Source organism: Acomys russatus, chromosome 1, assembly GCF_903995435.1.
Source record: "Acomys russatus chromosome 1, mAcoRus1.1, whole genome shotgun sequence".
NCBI classification, from domain to species: Eukaryota; Metazoa; Chordata; class Mammalia; order Rodentia; family Muridae; genus Acomys; species Acomys russatus.
In genome coordinates this window covers 33,491,718-33,508,725 of record NC_067137.1, presented here as the reverse complement: position 1 = coordinate 33,508,725, position 17,008 = coordinate 33,491,718, and the positions used below count along the sequence as shown (strand labels likewise).

The 17,008-nt window shown below is 40.6% G+C and overlaps 1 protein-coding gene across 1 annotated transcript in view; it reads right to left on the bottom strand.

The window, feature by feature from the left end:
- The window catches only part of Nbas (NBAS subunit of NRZ tethering complex), a 302,722-nt gene that overhangs the window by 55,037 nt on the left and 230,677 nt on the right, over window positions 1-17,008 (bottom strand). The window contains exons 45-46 of the mRNA XM_051143481.1: window positions 5,999-6,214; window positions 1,127-1,329 (exon numbers count right to left, since the gene is read on the bottom strand). Coding sequence (XP_050999438.1) covers window positions 1,127-1,329; window positions 5,999-6,214 — 419 coding nt within the window. The remainder of the gene's footprint in view (window positions 1-1,126; window positions 1,330-5,998; window positions 6,215-17,008) is intronic.

Sequence of the window (17,008 nt, the reverse complement as noted above, 5' to 3'; positions counted from 1 at the left end):
ATTAATGCAAAATTTGTTATTTCTAAAATGAAGTGCTGCAGCATTTTGTCTGTCTCTGCATAAAATTGCTAGGTACCTCAGAGCATTAATGTGAAAACTGTATGAGGCTAGGGTAATTAAACTGATAAAGGCTCATTTGATTTCAGTTTAGCTTCAGAAACTGACATGCATTTAATCAAAAAGTTCCTTAAGAGCAATACAGAATTACAAAGAATGCTTAAAAGGAGAATAAATTAAATACAACTAAATCTCTTAGCCTAATTACATTATTCATAGAAAGTGTATGATGCCTCATTATTCCCTTAGCTTCACTTTTCTCCTTTCCCATCCTCTTGCTTGCTGTGCTCTAATGTGCCTGTGTGGGGGCAGGAAGCAAGAACTTCTCTGCCGCCAAGCTTCCACTACTCATGTCCTAAGGTAAACAATGCGCTAAGACAAGTAGCCAATGACAAACTTCCAGTTGTGACTTGAGTTCATCAAAAGAACTACTTTGGCACCATTTTTCACTGCCTCTAGGAAGGGCAATTAGAAAAGGCAGGAGCTGAGCAGCCACATCGACGCCACAGGGCAACCTGGCTCTTGGCTACCTGCTTCACATGTCACTTGGTCTTTCTCTTGTTTCTGTTATAATGTGTAGAGGTAAATGAGTCCAGCCAGGAATTAGCTTCATGGTATGTTATAACAAAGACACATACTCACGGTTCTTTATTCTTAAGACATTTTAAGTCTTAAGAGTTTAAATACTCTAAAAGTAATCTCTCAGGTTTGTAAAATATTTGAAAATATGACATGCTTCTTCTACATGCCTGGGTATAGTTTAGCTTCATAAAGACTAAAGGGTAGGAGCTAGAGAGATAGCTCAGAGGTTAAGAGCATTGGCTGCTCTCCCAGAGGTCCTGAGTTCAATTCCCAGCAATCACATGGTGACTCATAATCATCTAAATTGAGATCTGGTGCCCTCTTCTGGCCCGCAGGCGTACATGCAGGCAGAACACTGTGTCCATGATAAATAAATAAATCTTAAAAAAACAAAAACAAAAACAACAAACAAAACAAAAAAAAAACCACTACGAAGTGGGTACAATTATTGGCAAAATATGTAATGGTTACATTATAGCTCACTCACCTCAATGAAGAAATTATTTGCATGACTGCGCTATGCACTATATCCTTGGGTGAGATGTTGACAGGACCGACGGCCACCTCTAACAGCTGCTGAATCATCCGTAGAGGCTGGCCATCTAAGCACATGGCTACAGCTTGGTCCTGAAGTTTCCCTCCTTCTGATCTGGACAGATCGTAGAGGTAACTGTATTTTTGTAGTATTTCCTGAAAAGAAAGTATTTAACACAGAAATCTTAGCAAGAAATTAAATGTGTCTCTCCACACAAAGCATATTTAGAAGGCCCTCAAACTGGACATATTCCCATCATCAACAGCACACCAAGGGACATGGATCAGCTACCAAAACCTTAGACTCAAGCCCACCTACATTGACTGCAAATAATTCCTTTACTGTTTACTAGTGTGGTTGGCTGTTATGATTGGAAAGTTCAGCCTCTGTAAATTGAGGATGAGGACAAGACAGTCTTGTGGACAGAGGGCATTGTGAACACTACCAGGAATGACATAAAAATCAGGTTGTTAACAATGTCAGGCACAGACCAGCAGGGAGTGTGAATTGCACTGTTTACACTGAGCTCTAAAGCATAATCGTCATTATAATGTTTCGAAGAATAATTACATAATTCCAGCTGTTACACACATGGTATTTAATTAAATATTTCCAACAAAACTCCAACAAGTACTTTTAATTAGTCCCATCTCATCAAAAACTAAACTGAAGATCCAAGACACTAAACAGTATGCCTAAAGTCACACTGCCACCCAGTAGGACCTAGAAGTTACTCTCCACCCATGATATATTGTTTCTCTATAAAATATCTGTACCAACCAACATTACAAAAAATAACTGAGGAAGTCTGCCATAAGCTCTAGTTCCCAGTGTAATGCACATGGCCACAGGATGACAGAACTGCTTTCTACCTTCTGTGTCACTTCCCTGGTAACTCCAAACATAATGCTTCATTTTCTAAAACCTCTACATAAAATCTGAACATTAAGCAAAGTTATCCCGTCACTTGTATCCTCCCATTTCCTCCCTCCCTCTCACTTTCATCCTATTCCCCTCCCCTAGGTCTATGACTGAGGGGGACCTCCTCCCCCACTATATGGTCATAGTCTATCAAGTCTCATCTTGGTAGCCTGCTTATTCTTTCTTTGAGTGCCACTAGGGAAGGTGGTCAGGACTACAGCTTGGTCCTGAGTTCATGTCAGAATCATGTCCTGTCCATTGGCTAGATGAGAGTAGGGGTTCAATGTTTACTACTTAAATTGTCCTTGGTTAGTGCAATAGTTTGAGCAGACCCCCCTGGACCCTGATCTACCCATCACGATGTTCTTCTTGTAGGTTTCTAGGACCCTCTGGATCCTTCTATTTCCCCATTTCCTATATTTCTCTGACCTAGAGTCCTAGTAGGATGTCCTCACATATATCCCAATCTCATGGTAAGTGGCTACACTTTAAATATAATCTTTTTGAGGAAGCTCAGCAAGTCCTTATGGACAAATGAAAGGTAGTCTAGGATGCACTAACCTACAGGCATGGGGTAAATGCAGGGCATGCATGGTGGAGGATGGGCACCTTTGGGACCTGACTCTGATAAACAGGCATTTCATTATTCTCCCCCATGCTTGAAATCTTCCAATCCAACCCTAACGAGCACATAGACCAGGCCAGCCACTTCTAGCATCTGCACTAAGAGAAGAGGAAACCAATACTCCAGAGGTGCCAGCTGCCAACTTAGCTCACTCTAAACTTCAGGTGTAATTAGAGGGGTTCAAAGTCTACATGAGAAGTTTACAGGGCAAATTTAATGCCAGAAGGTTATTTCAGCTTTATTGTGAAAATATCTTTTTCTTTTTGGGGACAGGGGGACATATTTTTGAGACAGTTTTACTATGTAGCTGTAGCTATCCTAAAACTCCCTGTATAGGCCAGGCTGGCCATGAACTCACAGAGATCTGCTTGTCCCAAGTGCTGGGATTAAAGGTGTGTGTCACTACTCCTGGCTGAAAGTATCTTAAGAAAAGTAACTGCTGTCAATTTAGGAAGCACAGATTGACTCTTCCACATGGGCTGATTAGAGTGAATGTCACTCACAAAGAACAAAATGGCACTTCAAATTCTAAGGTGAAATAAGCAGAAGTATCTTTAATAGCCCCCTTGAATTCAAACACACCATGCTAGGCCTAAAGGCCATTTGTTACCAAGAGAAAAATGGAATGTTCTGGTTTTTAACATACAATTGAAAAGCCAACAAAAACATAACTTTTACACTAAAACATGTAAATCACTTTTGCTTGAAGATTCAAATTTTACTATAGATTTTGTAATTATAAATTACGGTATAATAAATGTTAAAAAAAAAAAAAGTGAACGCTGCAAAGCCGGTTTGTTCCCAAAGTGGCTTATCTGCTGTTTATACCACTATTTAGTGGTGTCCATTAGAGAGCCTAACACATTAAAATGTAAAAGTAAATCAGGCCAACTTTTCAATTCAGCCCAACACCAATTTCTAGAAAATTTTTCTAGAATGCTTTTCTTCATATGTATGTGTGTCCCAGCACCTTGTGGAAGTCACAGCAACCTACAGGATTTGGTTCTTGCTTTCTCCCATGTGAGTCTTAGGTAAGGGATCAAATTCACCTCACTGGGCCCCACTATCTTTTAAATGAGATTTTTATACTGATGGGCAAACCAATACTTAATCTGATCAACTTTTAAGATTTAGTGAATGAATATAATTTAAGAAAATAAAAAGGAGGTTAGCAGTTACCTAGGTCCACTTGCAATGGCATTATAGGGCAAGTCAAATATTATTCCTGTATCTAAACACTATTTCACTCATATAAAAATCATTTACTCTTTGGAGGATGTGGGGTTTTGTTGTTGTTGTTGTTGTTTCTTTCAAGACAGGGTCTCTCTGTGTAGCCTTGGCTGTCCTGGACCAGCCAAGGACAATACGTGCAGTAAACTTCAAACCTCTACCCAGATCTACCCAATGGACAGGACATTCTTCACAGTTGAGTGGAGAGTGGGGTCTGACTTTCACACAAACTCTGGTGTCCCATATTTGACCACGTCCCCTGGATGAGGAGGCCTGGTGCACTCAGAGGAAGAATAGCAGGCTACCAAGAAGAGACTTTATACCCTATGAGCATATACAGGGGGAGGAGGTCCCCCTCAGTCACAGTCATACGGGAGGGGAGTAAGGGGAAAATGGGAGGGAGGGAGGAATGGGAGGATACAAGGGATAGGCTAACAATGGAGATGTAATATGAATAAATTAATAAAATATATTAAAAATCATTTACTCAGTGATCTGTCACCCTCCCAACTATGTAAAAGAATATTCTAAATCCCACACTGTTAAAATACAAAAGAAGTTGGCCATGATGGTACATACCTGTCATCTCAACTGTCAGGACATTTGAGTAGGACGGTCACAGTTCCAGATCAGCTAGTGCCATACAGTGACACCCTTTCTCACTTTATCAGAACACCACACACACATACACACACACCACACGCACTTGCACACACACCACACCACACACATACACCATAAACACAAGTACACACACAGGCAGAACAGAAAGAACAAAGAACGGAGACCAGTACATGGAACTGGGCGTTCTGTAAGGCAGTGTTGTCAGAGAGAAAAAAATCTACTAAAACATATTTTGTTTAAAAGTACCATAATAAAGCCTAATACCTTATATGCTAATTAAAAAAGAGCAGAGGTGAGAGACGGCTTAGTGATTAAGAGCCCCTGGGTGCAATTCCAAAGGACCTGGGTTTGGGTCCTAGCATACACATGGCAGAGCACAGTCTCCACCCCATTTTCTGGCCTCCATGGGCACTGCATACTCCTGGCTCACACAGACATACATGGAAGCACAGTATCCATATCCATAAAATAAATAAATAAATAAATGAAAATGTCATGAATATATTAAAAAGAACAAAGTTTCTGAGGACCTCATATGATTTGTTTTTTAGTAGAGTCCTACTAGACAGGTCCTTAGACCTGATCATGAAGAAGGACTCCTAAGCCTCATGGTGGTTATTTTGGAGACATAGCAGGCTGAGTTTTAAACCCAATAGGAACAGTTTGACCAGCCAGAAAATTCCTATCAGTAATAAATTTATATTGGAAGGCTACATCAAGACAACAGGATGAAGTGTAGGCATAGTTAAAATCACTGTTGAAGCATGCATGAGAAACTAGCAATCCTGATTTTTAAAAAACAATGGGATTATGGCCTCTGTTATGATTCATACACATGTCAACTTTAGAAATCCCTCCTCACCTAGCACCCACCCAGTGCTCTCTGCTACACCCCAACCCCCATCTACCTTTTCATCTTTTCAGATACCATCTTTGGCTCAAATTCCTTTAGAAAGAGAAAGGAAAGCAATCAAGTGATAAGAGGACCACTTTTCATGTCCACAACTCCAACAACACTACTGTTCTAGTTGAGACCTTCACATCCCACAAAGGGGATGTATTTCGGGTGGGAGGGTGGTGGGACCTCTTAAAAGATGGGGCCCAGTGAGCAGTCATCAGGACACTGAAGGGCATAATAGGATTCCAGCTTTTTCTGTTTCTGTCTTGCTTCTTACTGATGATGTGAGTGGTTTTACTCCATCACATGTTATCATCACAGGCCTTTCAGCAAAGGGGCCAATTGCCCAGACCGAAACTTTTAAAACTGCAGCAGAAGTAAGGTTTGTCAATTCATGAAATAATCATTTCAGGTATCTTTTACAATAGTCAAAGCTAGCACAGTTACAAAGTGGCTTTGAGGTGAACAGAACAAATATGGTGATAATGCCTGAGCTACCAGGCTCTCCCAGGCTTCTACTTCATACCTGTTGACTGTTCTTCAGACTGAGGATGAAGCTGTGGCTGAGGGTCTCCAGGTGGGCAAGTGATGTCTGCAGATGAGCCAAGGCATCTGCGTAGGTGACTTGAGAATCACCTTCTTGGGGGTCTTCTTCAGAATTCCTTTTCTTTGGTTTCTCTATGAAATGCTTGACTGTCTTAATGGCCTTTCTGGTTATCTCTTCACGTGCTTCCACTGATAGCTTTAAAAGGCATTAAACAAAGTCAGGAAAACCAGCCAGTACTATGCCTGACACATTCAATAAGTTACTAGTGAGGCAGAATAAAAGTGAAATCATTTTTTAAATATGTATTTTATTAATTTATTCATATTACATCTCAATTGTTATCCCATCCTTTGCATCCTCCCATTCCTCCTGCTTAAAAGTGAAATCTTAACAGAAGCTAACCAGTAGTTATTGTCCGGTGTCTGTCCACCTGCCCTCCTTTGAAGAAAACGGAAACAGTGCAATAACATTTGTTCTACTCAGTTGCTAAGATAGCCTTTAAACAATAACAGTAGTCAAAAGGGGCAAAACTGCAAGGATGAAAGCAGACTTCCCACTGACTGTTGGCTAATGTGCAAACAATAGACCCATTTACAGCCAGAATTTGCAGTCCTGAGAATTTCTTCACCCTTAGGTAAAAAATCAAGACCCTATGGGCTTCTGGAGGGGCTAGTGCATGTCAGTAATCTCATCTCTTATGAGGTGAAGGCAGAAGCATTGTGAGCTTGAAGCTACCATAAGCTAACTAGTATGGTCCTGTCTCAAAAGAAAACCCCTAAAGCAACTGCTACTGGGTGAAGGAAGGAGAGAAACAGACACAGAGGCATAAAAATTTTAAGTAGAATAAGACTGTAAAAATGAAAATTCAAAATCAATCGAATTGACAAGATTCACAGTAACTAGTCTAAAATGAATTACTGTTGAGCATATTACACAGTTACTGAAATTAGAACTATAAAGTCAGTAGAGCAATTTTACAAAGTGTTTCCATAAAACATTAAATTTTAGAAATTTGGACATAAAATTGTCAGTACCATAGTTATATTAAAATTTAAATTGTATCTTATACTATACACAAAATAAATTTTTGTATATATTCTACATTTTCTGTGCACATAAATATGTATATAATATATCTGTAGAAAAATATTACAAATACATATTAATTATAACACTACATATATTAATATGTGATATAAAATGTTAGTGACAAAGTGTCCTGGTTCTAAGCAATGTTTTCTCTGTGTTTTTCTGGCTTTTATAACAGTATTATGTTCACTCACTTACTCCCTAACACACCACAGCCTCTGCATTAGGTATGCATGGCTTACAGTATCCTAATAATATTATGCACATTAAGTTCATCTACCTTCAAGAATACAAAGTAAAGTCCAGCTTGCCTCTGTGATGGAGGCACCCCTCTGAACAACTCTAGGTGCCAGCTGATAAACCCTGACAGTCTGTCTCCTGTTGACTATTCAACACCATTTTTGCTATATCCTCAAAGGGATTTAGTGTAGATTGAAAACAAAAACAAAAACAAGTAAATGGCTTTTGACAGCATGTTAAATTTCCCTGTTCTTTCTTAGGATTAGTCATTGACAAATTTCTGAAAGATGGAAATAAGTGAAAATGCAAAGCATCAGTGACTACACTAGGAAGTAAATGTCTCCAACCCTTATTCCAAGTTACCTCAATTCTACACAAATACTGATTAAAGTTATCTCAGCGAGGTACTGCTTCCACTGAAGTGCACTAAAGTTTGGCTTTGTAATGCAGCTTTGAAGCATATTCTGCAACCTCACCACTTCCTGAGCTTTGCTATGAAGCAGGTGGCACAAAAATAATAAAAAAATAAAAATAAAAAAAAAAATAGCAAGAGGCCTCTAACTCAGTGGTTCTTAACCTGGGGGTTATGATCCCCTTGGCAAACCTCTATCTCCAAAATTATTTGCATTAGGATTCATAACAATATCAAAATTATTCTTATGAAGTAGCAGTGAAAACAAATGGTATGGTTGGGGGTCGCCACAACCGAGGTGATGTGGTAAAGGGTCGTAGCATTAGGGAGGTTGAGAGCCGATGCTCTAACTGGACAGGATTGATTGTAGCACTGGCTCTTCCTCTCTGTCATAGTGCACTCCTCTCTATACCTGCGCTTGCTCAACAGGCTTTCCCCTCCTCCACCATGTACGTGCAAAGCGTGGAAAGGTTAGGAGGAAGGAGATTAGAATCGGATACATGAATGGAGCGGCTGAAGTGGGCAGACTAAAAACCTGACCACCCTCTTCTCCATAATAAGCCTGCCTCAAGAGAAAAACACAGATCAAAACGCTGGACTCCACAGCATGTGGTACACAGAGTTTGCCTTAACAGATACCACACTACTTCCTCCTGGCCATCTTCTGCATCCTAGGTCTCACAGAGTATCACAGAGTGCATACTGGCTGAGTCCTCTGACAAAATCAAGGCTGAGTGATGGTGTTGTGAATCTTGTAACTTATTTATTCTTTTTTGCCAAAAAAAAAAAAAAATCAATTTGGACAATTATGCCAGCTTGTCTAATATCCTTCCTCTCCTAATGTGCAGGGTAGAGAAGTTCTGAGTGTAAACAATCTAGGGAATCAAGGCTCTTGATAGTGACAAAAGCTGGGAAGAAGGTACAGGAACCGGGAAGGAAGGGAAATTCAGACAATTTGTTTCTAATATTTACTACTTAGTCCCAATTATCTAATAACTTGACATAGAATTTCAAGCCTTAGTTTTTTCATCAGCAAAATGTGAAAATTGCCATCTACCACATAAGGTCATATTAAGAAACTAAATAAGACAGTAGACAAAACAATCAGTATAGCACAGTTCCTACAGCAAGAGTTCAATAAAGGAGGCTGATTTTTTCATTTGGCCAACTAACTTTCTACCCACAGGGCTTTCATATTCCTACCTCTTTAAAATAAATTCATCAAATTGCCTACCATGAAACTCAAGCTAGCACCAAGCTGAGCCCCATCCTAGACTCCAGCCACAGAGACAGTCTGTAACTCCAAGGTGTCACCCTCGCCTGCAGAGGGTGTTGGCTTGGCCTTTTATGACAAGAGAGATCTCAACAGCAAACGCATGCAGTTATCCAGATCCAGCTGGCTCTTCAGCGCTCACCTTCAGCCTCTGGGAAGTCCATTGTTCCAACATCGTGTGCACAACCCACCTTCTTAAGGTACACCTCTGCCCTGGCTTCCCAGCAACACCCAGCCTTGTCCCTCTGTACGACACACTCTCAGACCGCGTGTGCAGTCACCTGACTGTCTTCAGCAGTTTAAACTCTGATCCTCATGCTGCACCATTATCACAAGAGGCATTTTCTTTTTCCTACTTTAACATATTTTTTAAAAACAACTATTTGAAAATAACTAAATAAATACTTGAGTACATAACTTAAAGTTATTTTTTTTTTCTGAGCCAGCTAGGACTGTAAGAAACAGAATGAAATTATGACAAAGGACAGAAGGCTTTTATCTGACTGGGCTTTTATCAACTCATGCTTTTCACAACCTTACTTTTAAGAACAAGTTCACCATGGAAGACTCCAGAGCATGGTTAGGAAATGCAAATTCATCACTAAACCTTTATTTAGACATTTATTATTTTTTAAACTTTATTATAATCAACAGGATAGGAACAAAAGAAAAAACTGAAAAGTATCAGAGTAAGAAATAGCAACTTCTTTACTATAATTGGTTGTCATGCAATATCGTAATTTTAAAAATTACTATTGGAGGTCTGTTAACATGCCATTAATATATGCTTTTAATATGATAACACAGGTAATACTTTTTACTATTCCATGCAGCAATCACTGCTACTAACATATTGTGGGTTGTGAATTGAGATAAGTACAGCAGGTGAGATGGCTCAAGTGAGTGAGGGAGCTTGTTGATAAGCCAGCAATCCATAGCTGGAATTCACATGGAGAAAGGAAGAAATGAACTCCACAGGCTGGCCTCTGACCTCCATACACACGATAGTAATGGTAAGACATTTACAAAGGTAAATGGCTGAATTTTTCTATTATTGAACAAATAGGTTCTGATTATCTATCTCCTAGGTTCCACAGAAAAATGCGATAAAGCTTGAAAAGGCTCGTAAAGAAACCATGTGTGGCCAGGGTGTATGAAGAGGAGAAGTCCAGCTGTCATGGCATCAGCGCATTGTTCTGGATCTACACCTGACTCGAAGGACTGCCCATCTTCCCTGTCAGCCCCCAGCTCTCAGACACCATTGCTTGTCCTAGAGAGTGTAACCTGTCTCCTAATGTGACAGATGACATGCTCAGCAGATACCAGCATCCCTTCTACCATACTACTTGTCAGCTTCCTTGCAGGCAGGACAACCCATATTCTAGCCAATGAAATCTGACCACAAGTGTCATGTGCTGTTGTGAAAGAAAGTATGAAAAGGAAAACAACAAAACAAACAAACCTCATGGATCGTCATTACCCATTCTTTTCCACATCAGCCGTAGCAGTTGAGCATGTGGGGCTCATGTGGTACTGATACAAAATGGTAGGGCTCCCACCAGCAAGATTCTTAAGTGATTTGTGGTATAGGTCTCTTATTCCAAATGGACAATGATGGACCATGAACCTTTTACACTGTTAAGCCACTATGAACCTCAGCCATTTCTGACAAACAATAGGTGCTAAGAGTATTGCCATAAGTGGTTTTGGTACAGATCAGACATTGCAAAACCATATCTATATTATACTGTAATGAAATACACTGTTGGTGATTCTTACTTGGGGTGCAGACCATACACTGAAGATTCATATAGCATGTCATATACCATAAATCTATACAGTATATCTCACACCATACATCCATATAGTATATATTACACCATATAGTGTAGCACATACTGTTTATAAATATAGTATAGTATATACCATTTAGCCATATAGCAATATCATATAGCATATAGCATATCATATACTATTTATCCATATAGTTTATATGATTTATCTATATAATATATTATATAACATTTATCCATATATCATATACCATTTATCATATAGTATAACACATGCCATTTACCCATATAGTATATTATAACCATATACCTGTATATATCATATACAATATATCCATATAATATAACATATACTATTTATCCACATGGCATATCATATAACATTTGTCCATATAGAATATTGAGTGTCATGTATCAATATAGTATATTGTACACAATATATCCATATATCATATACCACATATTCATATAGGATAGCATATGCCATTTATCCATATAGCATATCACAAACTAATGAATGTGAAGCTCTAGAGAGGCTGGGATATCAGCATTAGTAGATGTGTTAGAGATTATAGGATACTATGATCAAACAATAAAAATAAGAAATTAGTTTACCAAACTATTATCCAGACTGAATGTAGGAACAGAATAGGGTAGGGAAATAACACAGAAATTCAGGGCTTTATATGGTTAAGCAATTGCTATTTACACACCAGTTGTAGAAGGCAAGATTGAGAAATGCATAGATAGCAAATGCCAGATAAAACCTTCAGAAGATTAAAATGCTTCAGGGGAAGATGAAGCGAGGGTGTGACACCTGTAAATTCTCTCAATTGGGTAAAATGACTCAGGGCAGAGATCCAATTAATGATGTGGACCTCCACAGAAACCTGATAGCTTTAAGGCAGCTCTTTTTAAATTGAGAGAGATGATGGATGGGGGTGATACATCCAAGACCTATGGCATAGGAGAAATTGTCTCAAAACAAATGAGCAAACAAAAGACTCCAATGATACAGCAGTTATGCGCATATGTTGCTCACAGATATCAAACCTACAGGAATTCAGCTAAGTTTCTGAGATAGTGATGCCTATGACAGCCACAGCTTAGATGCTGTGAACATCTGAAATTAACACCTGAGGCTTTGACCTTCTCCAAAGGACTGAGGCAGCTGGGCATGCTTTCAAGGACTGAGGCCTCCCACAGCACTCCACAGGGAACTGTGGAACAAGAGAGGGAGAGTAGGGAGAAGCTCACTGAAGTGGTAGGAGGGGGTCAGGCCACAGAGACAAAGAAGGTGGTTTCCAGAAAGCAGGTCCAGACTAACTAAGGGCCACAACCTACTTCAGATAGGGAAGCCTCCAACCCCCACAGGCTGAATGTCCAGACTGCCAAGCAGCGTCTCATGGAGCCATATGTATTCAGGTGGGGATGGGGCAACACAGCGGAGGTTTGGCCACTTAGTTTCTGGTCCAGATAAGAGTAGATGAGAAATATGGCCCACCAGGAACTAACTTGACTCTGAGCTTCATGGGGTGGTTGTAGGCAGTGACCCATGGGAAACAGGGAGAAGAATGCTTGGGGAGAGCCCTCTGCCCTGCTTCTCACACCCCTAAAATGAGGCAAGCCCATCGAACAGGAGATAAAGTCATGCAACTGCAGGCTAAACCAATCTACCCAATTCTCATGGCCCTTCCTCTCCTTGTAAGGTGCCTAAAAAGAACAAGTGTGGGTGTAACTAAGTGAAACTTATTTTGTTGGGTGATCCTGGAGTTCACCCGTGACTCCAACATTACCTGCAGAGCAGTGATTTTTCTGGGTATGTATTTGTATATATACATGCTTGCACATAAACACATGTGTGGTGGACGGGGGTTAATATCAAAGTGTCTTTCTGTTACTCTCCACCTTAGTTTTGAGACAGTGTCTCTCACTGAGCCTGGAGCTCACTTACTGGTTTAATTAGACTGGCTCCCCAGTGCATGCTAGGGATGCTCCCTTCTCTACCTCTCTGGCACTGAGGCCACAAATGTGCACCACCTTGCCAGACCTTGATGGGATGGTATTCAGGTGTGGGAACCTGCAAACGCTATGGCCAGCAGAGTAATGATCCAAATGAGGCAAGAAAGAAATCCAGTTCAACACAATTTACTTAGCTGGTCCTGGTTCAAACTTCTAGAGTTTGAGCAGTTTATTTTTGACATATTATTTTAAAACACAGTACAACTTTGGAAAATTTTTTCTTGTAACAATTATTATAACAAAGCTTAAGGCATGACTACATCGAAACTCCTTGGCAGAGTACATGTCTTTTGTAAAGTACCTTTGACTTCTCCCATAAAAATGGGTTCTACATAGGGCTTCCTCAAGACCCAGCTATTCCACTCCTTGGAATATACCCAGAAGATGCTCCAGCACACAACAAGAAAATTTGCTCAACCATGTTCATAGCGGCCTTATTCATAATAGCCAGAACATGGAAACAGCCTAAGTGTCCCTCAGTAGAAGAGTGGATAAAGAAACTGTGGTACATATACACTATGGAATACTACTCAGCTATTAAAAACAAGGAATTCCCGAAATTTGTGGATAAATGGTTTGAGCTAGAAATGATCATAATGAGTGAGTTAACCCAGAATCAGAAAGAATCAAATGTATATACTCACTTATATCTGCATACTAGCCCAAGGGGCATGTCCCACGAAAGCCTTCACTTACCAGGAAACTGGGACAGAGGGGAGGGCATCTTATTGGGACTCTAAATGAGAGACGCATGGGAGAACAGCAAAATAAAAGGATCCAGAGGGTCCTAGAAATCTACAAGTAGAACAATATGATAGGCAGATTTGGGCCCAGGGGTCCCGCTCAAACTAAGGCACTAGCCAAGGACAATACAGGAGGTAAACTTTAAACCCCTTCCCAGATCTAGCCAATGGTCAGAATATTCTCCACAGTTGAGTGGAGAGTGTGATATGACTTTCTCACGTACTCTGGTGCCTCACATTTGACCATGTCCCCTGGAGGGGGAGACCTGGTGGCACTCAGAGGAAGGACAGCAGGTTGCCAAGAAGAGACTTGATACCCTATGAGAATATACAGGGGGAGGTAATCCCCCTCAGGAACAGTCATAGGGGAGGGGAATAATGGGAAAATGGGGGGGGGGAGGAATGGGAGGATACAAGGGATGGGATAAACATTGAGATGTAACAAGAATAAATTAATAAAAAAAAAAAGAGAGGAAAAAAAATGGGTTCTACTAGGTGTTCAGGAGTCTGTGACGAGTCTGGGACAAACAACAGTCTGACTGGGCATGATGGTGTACTTCTTTGTTCCCAGCACTGAGGAAGGCAGAGGCAGGCAGATCACTGTGAAGGCAGAGGCAGGCACATCGCTGGGAATTCAAAGCCAGCCTGGTTTACAACATGAGTCCAAAATAGCCAAGGCTACACAGAGAAACCTTGTCTTGAGAAACCAAAACAACAGCAACAACAACAACAAAACAAAATATAAACAAATAACAACAACAAACATCCATAACAGTCTGAGGGTGTCTAGTGAGGTCTGGCTCTACAGATAGAAAAAAAATGACTAGGTCATTAAATATATCCAATCCTATCTTTCTGGGGGGGAAAGGTGTTAATTCCTTCTGTTGAAGAGACAAACCCACGTGTTTAACATTTCTGGTTTCCCTAGTGCTGTATGAGAGCAAGAGGACTGGTGCCTGCTACACTTGGATCCTCATGCTCATGCAGGAAAGCACGGTCTAAGTGAGCCATCCCCTCAGCCCTAGAGTAGTGATATTTGAAAAACACAAACCTGATAATGTCAACCCCCATCCATATCTATTTAATGACTTCCCAATTCCCCAAGACCACATCAGGCCCCACCCTGTGTGATTTTCTGTGCCTCACTAGTCCTCACTAATGTCTCTTCTTGCCATTGAGATGCTGTCTTGGGAGTCCTTACAGCATGCTCCTATTCTCTACTGGAACTTGACACAAATGTCACCTCGTCAGGGTGGCCTGCCACAACCATTCTGCAACAACATCCTCTCCTCCTTTTTTCTTTTCTCTGCATTATTTTTTCTTTAAGATCGCATATTTGGCTTTTGATTGTTTATTGCCTGTCACAGTTTACTCCCAAACCATCAAATGATGGCTCAAACACAACAAAAGTCGTTTAGTCAAGTGGATCCCTAAATGAGAGCATTTCAAGACCAGAACTAGAAACAAAGCTGTGTGTGCAACACTCAAGAGACTCAGTAGACACAGGGAACAAATACCAAGGAGTGAACATGGCCACACAGAGGCTTTGAGTGCTATGTTTGCTTGTTTTTCAAAACTCTAAACAAATATAAAATCCAGCTTTAACTAAGTCTATACAAAACCCATCAGTGGACTAAGCTGAGTGCACAGGACAAGGTTTATGAACCCTAAGCCTATAACAGTAAAGAGATATGGCTTGAAAGATAAACTGAGAATAAAGTGTAAGCAACTTCCAAAGCCAAGCTAGCTGAGGAACTGGATCTGCAAGACAGACCTAATCACATCAAAACATCCTATTGTCCTATTACATTTCCATGTAAACACACAACATAAGAGAAACATATTTAGAACAAAACTGGAATCTCTTGTTATCTGAGAAAGCAAAGTTCATTCTTCCCTAACCTCCTTCGTTGTCTTTCTACAACCAGTTTAGAAATTCAGCTCTAGGAATCTTCCTGACTCCTGATGTCATCTTCAAGCTCACCAACTCCCTCTATGTCACAGAGTCTATGCAGTCCACAGGCACTACACATTTACCACAAGTAAACAATTTACTACTATTAAGCCCTTCAGGATAACAACTGTTTATGTTTGTATCCCTACATGATTTTCTAAAAAAAAAAAAAAAAAAGTCTACAGTAAAACTGTTCAACAACTGTGGTAAATAAGAAGGAGAAAAGAAGACCTTAAAAAGTGGAAGGACAAAAAAAAAAAAAAAAAAAAAAAAAGGTAGAATGACACATATGCAGCAGCTGTGCAGTGTGGTCATCATGTGGGTCCCCTAACAGGAGTCCCAAGGCAGTAAGGCCTATCTCTGACTGTTGTCTGCCTTTGGATCATTTCTAGTAGCTAGGCTGCCTTGTCTGGCCTCAGTGGGGGATGATGTGATTATCACTGCTGTGACTTGAGGTGCCAGGGTGGTTAGGCACCCCGTTGGGGTCCTTCCCTACTCTGAGAAGAAGGAGGGAGAGCTTGAGGGTGGGACTAGGAGGAGAAGAGGAGGGAGCTGGGATCAGGCTGTGAAGTGATTACATTTTTAAGAAGTGCAATGAAACACCATGTTGTCAACATATCAACATCTCTCTAAATACTCAGGGTCTAGATCTCTGGAAAGGTTGCAAACTATCAAGACACTGCACAGTATCCCATTCCTGTGGGAATCCATGGGAGACAAGAACTACAAAGTAACAACTTAAAGGATGTGACACAATAATACAAACTGGGCTAAAATATATGCCATGGGGACAATGAGAGGCCAGAGGGATCAAGGGTGCAATGATGCTAAACTGGCAATGTTCCATTTATTCATCAGATAGACATTTTCCAAGATACAAGGTGCCTTTGTCTCAGACAGGGTGCTGGTGAAACACAAAACTAGATCAAGCCCTTGCCCCTGGCCATGTCACAGTCTAGTTGAAAACAAGAAGGAGTAAACGACTCTACAAAGAAGCATGCCCACTACATAACTAGGGCAGCCACAGAAGGTTAAGGAAGTGTTTAGAAGGGCACTCTGTCTAGAATGGAAGCAGGCACAAGCAAGTTCAGGAAAGCTGCGGAGAGATAATCCTAAGGAGAGATATTCTTGAAGAGCAAGTGGAAGTTCAGGCAGGAAAGGAGAGTCTGAGAAGTCACTATTCAGCAGCAGACTGGAGGCTGCAGGCACACAGGCTTGGCTGGAATGCAGGGTGCAACAAATGACAGAGAAGGGGAGGAAAGAGACAGGGGTGACATCACCAGAGCTCCACATATCAGGCTAAGAGCACTGTACTTAGATCTTTAATTCCTGGGAAGAAGAGAAAGGAGCTCTGATAGGAGAATGATCCAATCAGGACTGGAGTTTTCAGGAAATGGCTTGACTCAGAATTCAAAAGGACAGGATTCAACTGCAGGCACCTTAAGACTGAGAAACCCCTCCAA